Raw genomic sequence first — 8,488 nt, forward strand, 5'->3', positions numbered from 1 at the left:
CACAGATCAAGTTTATGGCTGTAATAAAATGTTCTGGGCCATATATTGGACAATTCAATTCAGAATTAATTAGGCTCAATGAAATTAAATATTAGATTACTCGTACAAATCCTGCAATCCAGAAATTACTTCAGATTCAACATATGAAGTCTCTAAACAAGAATGATCCCAAACAATGAGGATAAGCATAAAGAAATTCAAATATCTTACTAATGAATAAAACCAAAATGAAACTTGCATCTTCCATTGTACGTTCTTCATTAAAGTCTGAATGTAGTGATTTCTGAAGCCTTTACTTACATCCTAGATAAATAATTATTTTCTCTTTGCTTACTTCAAGTTTTTAAAGATACATATACATTTTCTTGCTACTGTTAGCACTTGAAGGAACAGAATTGTGGACAGAATGCAGCACAATACAAGAAATGTGGAGTCTATATCTGATCTCAAATTACTTTTGATAAAACTATCATTTAACAGCAAAACAGACCCTTCACCAAATTTGGCCAGTACAAAACCTGTATTGTATTTCCCATCTAATTATAAGAACTTACTATGTAACAGATGGATATGCACTACAAGAGAATCTATCCAGGTGCCAGACCCAAACCCCCAAAGGACATTCTCTTGGGACTTACCTCCCCCCATCTGGATTTCTACGAGGAGGCTCCTAAAATTCCTGCCTCCCTTGTGCAAATAATGTCTATACCTTTCTCTTCCACATTCAGGTAATTTCATCACTGATCAGCATTTCTGAGGACCTGTGGAAATCCATGAGAAACCCAATACTGCCAGATTCTACACAGGCATTTGAATTCCCACCAGGGAGACTACTTGAAACGCAACAAATGAAACCTTCCAACAAAAGACCGGATACAAAATAGCCAACATTCACAAGATCCTTTATATAAGTTTATATCAGGTATCATCAGGTTGCTCATACACTGAAAAGTTATTTTCAAAAGCATTTGTTCTCATATGACAGATGCCAATGCTATGATAAACACAGGCCCGTGTCAAACTGCTGTGAACCTCTCAGATTAACTGACCTTTTTCTCTTTTACAAAACACAGTCAAGGGAGTTGCAATTCGGAAGGCAAGTGAACATTGGAAGTTCTTAACCCTTTCCCCTCTGGTTGTTTGCCCACTGATACCAAGCAGCTACTTTTCACTCTTCCCTTCCCCAAATGGAAAAAAAAAGCAGGAGATGATAATGATTTTTAGCAAATGACTCACCAAGTTGAGCACCCGAGGCCAAGAGAGATGTACCAGCGACACTGCTGAAGGTTAAGGAAGCCCAGTATCTTCCGAAGGCAGGGAAGGTAGATGACACCTTCCTGTGAGTCTAAATCTGACCAACCACAGGTCAAGAAAGACTATCTCATAGCTCCAAAGAGAAACAGGAGAATAAACCAGTTGCTTGAACTGTCTAATCCCTTTGGAGCAGAGTCATCAGGAAGAAGTCTTGATGGGGAAAAGGAAGGCTAATAATTAGACCTTCACTCACTCCCAGAACCCAGTGGCACAGTTCAAGACTGTAGTCCAACTCCCAACACAGGAAAAACAAGAAATATGCCACAAAGGAAAATTGACAGAAGGGAAAGGGTTAAAGTGCCCTGACTCATAAGTCCTCTGGGTGCATTTTAATTTATTAAATTTAATAATTTAAATGTATTTAAATATGTACATATGTACATATGTATACACCTTGCCTGTTCAACCCTTCTAGTTTCACAAGGTGGCTCACAGATTTAAGTAGGACAATGCTACAATATAAATATTGAATATAACGTTATAATTGAGTATAAATGTAAAGCCACAATAATAAAACCTTATGTTAAAACATATAAACCATACGTTTATGGTGCAAATTTTAAAACGCTGAAGAAGCAACACAGTACTAATTTGGGCCTTGACACAGTCACTCCACAATGCAAGCCCATGGTTCTTCAATGTCTTTCCATCTCAAGTGGAATTGTCCTGCTCTCCCAACTCTCCTCTTCATGCACCTTAATTGCTAATTGCTGCTTGCTGTGTCTTGTCCACAGAAGTAGCACTAGAGCTGCTTTAAAAGGACTGTTCTGCCCAAGCCTCTGCTGGCATGCACGCTGGGGAACAGGTGGTTAAAACGGTCTGTTTCAGCTTATGCAAAAACAAGTTGAAAAGGGCACGGGATCTACACTGTGGGCCAAAGACAAAACTCCTCCAGGCTGAACTGAACCCAAGACCGCTGTTGCTTAATCCTGCAAGACAACAGCAGGGGTGAAGAGAAATTTGCACCAAACAATTCATGAATTTTAGTTTGCTTCTATTTTATCGGTATTATGTCATAAGCATTTGGGGGCAGGTAATTAAACTTGACGGGGCATCACTGACAGTCATAAATAGAGCGGTCTTACAATATAAACAGCACAATCCTAAAAATGCTTTCCTGGAATAAGCCCCAATAAATAGATCTAAGTAAGTCAGATTCTAAGTAGGGCTGTTTAGGAAGGCAATGAAAGTAAAGCATATAGTGTCAAGAAAGCATTCTTTAAGTAATTGACCAGTATCTTCTTTACTGGTTACCAAGCAAATAAAGGATACGAACGCAGGTAGGTACTACTTAAAAAAAATGCTTCTTAGCAAGTAAAGCAGACATGGGCTGCTGTTCATGCAGTAAGGCTGTCAACTTCAATTTACATCACTGAGATTCAAGCTGCCTGTGAGCAAGATTGTAGCCACAAACTGGGAAATATCACTGGGTAAGAGCAGCTCTAATGAAATAAAGCTGCACAGAACTACAGAGCTTTTAATAAAAGCACCCTACCTCAGTGTATGTTTTACACAACATCTCATTCAACGATAGACACTTAACTAAATACATCTGCATTTCAATTTTCATCATCGAGTGGGTGGGGTGATTGACTAGGATCTGAAAGACCAGGTTCAAATCTCCAATCTACCTGCTGAGTGACCTCAGACCTACCTCACTGGGTTGTTGTGAAGATAAAACAGATGAGAGAAAAATGGTGTACACCACTTGAGATTTGGGAGGAAGTATGGGATTACCCAGACTTGAACATTCCTATGTTTCTGTTAAACTTAAGGATATTGTTTTTAAAGGAACTATGGTTGGAAAAGTCCACTTAACAAGTAGTACTTCAATAGCAACAACAGTGTGCAGTTGTAAAACCAGAAAAACATGTAAAATCATTCATACTAATTCAGACATGTATAGTTTACAAGCATAACTGGTGCTTTTAAAGCATTCTGTTTCACTAACAGGGAATTCTGAACACAGCATGTTTTACAATCCCTATGGCAGGGGGAGATTTCTACACCTTTGTATCTTTTTTGGCAAATCTATTAACTGTGCAAAAATTGTATAAGCACTGGACGCTTTTTAAAAATATCAACATTACAAGCAAATCATAATTCCTGTATCTCTTTCCAAACAGGCAGCCTTTTTATAATATTAGCTTCTTAAAATGTTGATGTATCAAAAAGCAGCAACAGCCATGTTTAATTCATTTGGTAATGGTACACAATTAAATCCCCATTATATTCAAGTTAATAGAGCTGGATCACACCCCAATGGACACAATCCAGAATGCCAAGTGTTGCATGCAATAGGAAATACACTTCCTATTATAGACCTCTGGAATTCACAAATCAATCCTGTCAGGGAAGCACCTGAGTTTTATTATTCAGTCTATAGCACCTTTAACCTTTATAAAGTTTAGCTTACAGGTAAACAACAAATGATATGATCTTGGGTTTTTCTGTTTAAAAAGCCTGGTAAATTAATGATTGCACAATATTATGCATTCTTCACCATATTTTATATGGGTCATTTAACATTTCTTACCTATGCGTTGAATGATTCCTTTAAACAAGTTAGCATTACAAGTTAGCATTCAGTAGACTGAAATTCCCATACACAACACAATATAAATAAAATTAGGAAAGTCATTGTGATAGCAGTTAGAGAGTCAGGCAAGGATCTGGGAAACCCAGGTCTAAACCCTCACTCTACCATGGAGAGTCACACACTGTCAGCCTAGTCAATCTCATAGTGCTGCTCTGAGGATAAAATGGAGGAGAATAACTAAACTGCTTTGGGTCCCCACATGGGAGAAAATTGGGGCATAAATAAAGTAAATGCATAAAGAAATAGAAAATACAAACTTCTGATAAATATGCTTTGAAGCAAAAGTGGATTTAAGAAATTCTAGTTTAATGCAACTCTGGATTCTTCTGTTGCAAGTAAGAACACTTTTTAAAGTAAACTGTGAAGTCTTATTTAAGACTTTACTGAATCCAGTGAAACTTGCAGTCGAATTTTACATGTTATGGTTTGAAGACAACTGGGTTAAATCAGCTCTATGATGGTAAAACATTACATGAAACTCAGTCCCACTGATTATGTGGACACAATTTCTATTTCAGAAGATTTATTTTTTTAAAATAAATGCGGAAGTGCCACTGTTGCTGCCTAGTTACATTTAAAAAATAAATGTGTGAGTGGACAAGCTACAAATAAATGTTCTCCCCAATCTACTCAGATTCCTCACCAAATAAACACACAAGCTACTCAAGTTAATAGATGATCACCACATCCCGAGCAAAAATGTTTTATTACAGCTTGTTTGTGACCTTTTTGTTTTTACCACTGAAAGAATCATCTGCACACAAGTCACTACCAGCATATATGTGCAGATCAATCAATCATCAGACACAAATCAAAGCAGACACTGCAAAAAGATGACCAAGGAAGCATGTTTCTCAAGAAGCAACCCTTCCAGAATTACATCAAAAATGGAAGAAGCACCAGCCAAACTCAACTGATCTGAAAAATATGGGAAGCCACTGAAGTTATAGAAAATATTAGATACATCATCAATCCACTTTAAAAAGAGGAGGGCCAGATGTCTACAAAATACTAAATAAATGAATGCAGACACAGTTTCTATAAAGACACAAGGAACAAAACAGTAGTAACCTTCAGGGCAATAGGGCAGAGAGGAAAGGGTAGGAGTTATGTTACAGGGATTCGCAGAAAAGCTAGACTACTATCTTTAACCCTTTCAGACCTGAGGCTTCCCATTAACCATAACTGTTGTATGAGATCCACTTCACCTATCCTTTTGTTCCTTTTTTCTCCCCATCCATTTTGCTTTTATGACCTGCTGAAACACCATCAACAAACAAAGGGCTATGGTCCCACAGACACAACCCATTTTAAATTCAATTCAAGTGTGTATTCAACCCAACAGCTGGAGATCAAAAGACATAACAAACTCCAGTCCTTCATTCCTTACCAATTCCACCAAAGGTAAACTGATTAGGACCCCACACCTTGAACTCAGTGCCCTTCCTCTTACAATGGAGTCCATACAGGCCACTCTAATTTAACCTGTGTTATTAGCTATGTTTCAGTCATAAACAAACCCATGCACTACATAAACCCACCTCCCAGAAGGCTGCTGACCAGGCAAAGACCCGCCAGCCAAGACGTCATTTTTCACCTGTCTTTCAGAAAAGTAGATCCCTATGCATTCGGTGATCTCTTCGGGAAACAATTGTCTGCCTTATTCATGTTCAGCTGACCTTTTCTGAAAAGATCTGTAGGTAGCTGCTAGTCTGAACAGCTGACCCTTGAAGTGGTTCAGATAAAGACAGGCAATCCAAGTACAAAGTGAAAGTTGTCAATTACCAACCTCACGTTGGGGGGAGGGAGACAGAAAATGACATGTTTGCTCTCTGAAGACCCGGCAAGCAAACGCTGCATTTTCAGCTTTTAAAAAAAACAAAGAGGGGGGGGGGGGGGTGGCAGGTTGTTTTGTTCCCAGGTTCCTCGCCCAACCCCGGGCGATCTCAGCGGCAAAGGAGAGTCAGGCTGCAACACCAGCCAAGCCAGCTGACGCCTGCAGGTCGCCAGACAGCCCGCGAAGAGCCTCGCAAGCTGGATCACGACGCACGAGCTGCCTAAAACGGTGCGGGGAGGAGAGGCCATTCACCTTACAATGCACACAAGCCCCCGAAGAGTGGACGGGATCCCAGGCCACAGCAAGACTGCTCTTGCTTCCACGGGGGAGGGAGGAGAGTGGCGCAGGCAGAGCTCCATCCGCGCAAAGCCCCGCAGGGCGCAAACGACAGCTTGGCTAGAGAGAGAGGAGGGAAGCACGAAAAAAAGGTAGCAGGGACCTAGTAGGGGTGGGGCCAACGGGGCTGGGGGGAGGGGCGAGCCAGGGGTGTCAAGTCTGAGCTATAAAGGCCGGTGAAGTTGCTGCCACCGGCAGGGAGGGGGATGGAAGCGGGTTCAAGAAGAGGCAGAGGCGCAGCAACAGCAGGAGGCCTGGAACTGAGCCCGGGTGGGTCGCCTTTGACACACACTTTCTCCCCCACCCCCGTTTCCGTCTTCAAGCCGCGCACTGTAAGCCTCCAGCCAGGCATGCTTCCGAGCCAAACGCTGCACAGGATCGGGCTGCGCAGCCCTTGAGAAAGGCGTTTCCGGCTCAGGCCCCACTTCCGAGGAAGCACTGAACGGGGCCGAGCGGTAATACCCCTCCACCGACTTCAATGCAAGCACGGCCGGGATGCACTGATGCTGCACATTTGCTGGGAAGCGAGAGCAAGGATCGCCCAGCGCGGAGGGCAGGACGGGAAGGAGCCGAGTAACGTTGCACGTTTGCTGGGAAGCGAAAGCAAAGACCGCCCAGCAAGGAGCTGAGCAAACCCGCCAGCGCCGGATCGGGCTCTCCTGGTCTCTTTCTTCCTCCCCCTTCCCGCCTCCCCCCCCCCCAAGGCTGCCCCTTCGCAACACCTCTCCCCCCCCCGCCCGCCCGCGATCCCTCGAGCCGTCACTCACCAGGGAGAAGAGGTTGGAGTGACAGTCCTCCAGGCTCGCCCCGTTCGCCGCCGCAGTCATGATCCTCCTCGGCGAGCCCGGCCTCCAGAGCGGGGCATGTCTGAGGACGACGCGCAGGTGGGCGGGCCCGGCCGGCCGATTGACTGGCGGCGGCGGCGGCGGCGGCGGCGGGGGGGGGGGGAGGTAGCGAGCGCGAGGCCCCCCTCCCCTCTCCTCTCCCCCTGCCCCCGGCGCAGAGGCGGGAGGGGGAGGCGGTGTGGCGCCCCCGAGCGGGCGGGCGGGGCCGGACTCCCCTTCAGCCAGTCAGTCGCCCGCCGGGCGGTGTGCGGCGGAGGGTGTGACGCGCTGCGGGGCGGCGGCCCGGGTGGGTCCCTGTCGGGCCGACGCGGAGGAAGCGGCCTCCGTCCCTCCTTCCTTCCTTCCCTCTCGCTCCGCCGCCTCTTTTCTCCTCGCAAGGATTGAGCGAGCGCGGATTCCTCCGCTGTAGTGGCGGCGGCTGCTGCTGCTCCTCCTCCTCACGGACCGGCAGAGGCGCGCCGGGCACCCTCGCTCGCCCCGCCTGCCCGTCTCCCGTCCTTCCTGCCCCCGCCGCCACTACGACCGCCGTCGCCGCCACCGGCGGGCTCCCCCTCAGCGCCGCCTCGCACCACACACTCGCCCGCCCGCTCTCCGCTCTGACAGCAATGGCGGCCGCCAGCAGCTCCGCGCATCGCCATTGGCTCAGCCCAGACCACGTGGGGTTGTCTCCCGGCAGGATGGGAGGGGGAGGGAGAGGAGCGCGACGGCGGCTGGAGGAGGCGTCCATGACAAACAACTGGGCAGGCTCGCCTTCTTCGACGCCGCCAGGGGCGCTAGAGAGCAGGGGCGGAGGGAGGAGTGGGGCTGTCCGGCTGGCACCTCGCCACAGTGGGATGCGCAAAGGTGGTAGCGGGCTCTCGCTCTTTCTGTCTCTGTCGCGCCCTCCCGACCTGTTTGAGCGGTGTCGAAGAGGAGTGAGTGACCGAGCGCGAAAGGAAACATCTGTGGTGCCACAAACTTTTATGGGCTTCAGTCCACCATGTCGGATTGCACGAAGCTCCCAGCCGCGAAAGTTCTGCAGCCGCACTTTTTAACGCGGCTACCCTACGAGAAGGGGCGGGGATGTGCATTATATTCCTGTGCGTTTTTACTCAGAAGTCCCAGTTTATTGAAGGGGCCTTATCACTCCCAGATAAGTAAATTTCAGATTTAACCCCAGGTCCACAAGTTAAAAAAAAACCAAACAGAATCTAGGACAGTGATGGCACATCACAACTTTTTGGGTGAAATCCAACAACAATTACTCTGTCTGAGTGAGTCATTTTTATGATTATTATTTGTAATTTTTGTAACTATTTGACATTTCTTTATATAATACAAAGCCCCACACATGATTGGATTATATATTTTTAAAATAAATGAATACGTAAAGAATGGTTTCTCTTTTGTTTGGGGAGGAGGGGGGACATGCCAGCACAATCAAGTTAGGTATTTTTTCAAATTTTTGACACACCGAGCTCAAAAGGTTCACCATCACTGATCTAGGACTTATCTGAACAGCGTTGTTGTGGCATAAGCACACTCCCAAAAATATAGTTATCCTCATAAAGGTTTGTT

General features: G+C 45.7%; 1 protein-coding gene across 2 annotated transcripts in view; it reads right to left on the reverse strand.

The window, feature by feature from the left end:
* Nucleotides 1-7,524, reverse strand: part of MED13L (mediator complex subunit 13L) — a 190,593-nt gene extending 183,069 nt beyond the window's left edge. For both annotated transcript variants that reach the window (XM_048513786.1, XM_048513785.1), the window contains exon 1: nucleotides 6,854-7,524. In XM_048513786.1, the coding sequence (XP_048369743.1) occupies nucleotides 6,854-6,913 (60 nt within the window). In that variant the 5' untranslated portion in view covers nucleotides 6,914-7,524. The remainder of the gene's footprint in view (nucleotides 1-6,853) is intronic.
* Between the last annotated feature and the right edge of the window lie 964 nt (nucleotides 7,525-8,488).

This window comes from Sphaerodactylus townsendi, linkage group LG13 (assembly GCF_021028975.2).
Source record: "Sphaerodactylus townsendi isolate TG3544 linkage group LG13, MPM_Stown_v2.3, whole genome shotgun sequence".
Taxonomy (NCBI): domain Eukaryota; kingdom Metazoa; phylum Chordata; class Lepidosauria; order Squamata; family Sphaerodactylidae; genus Sphaerodactylus; species Sphaerodactylus townsendi.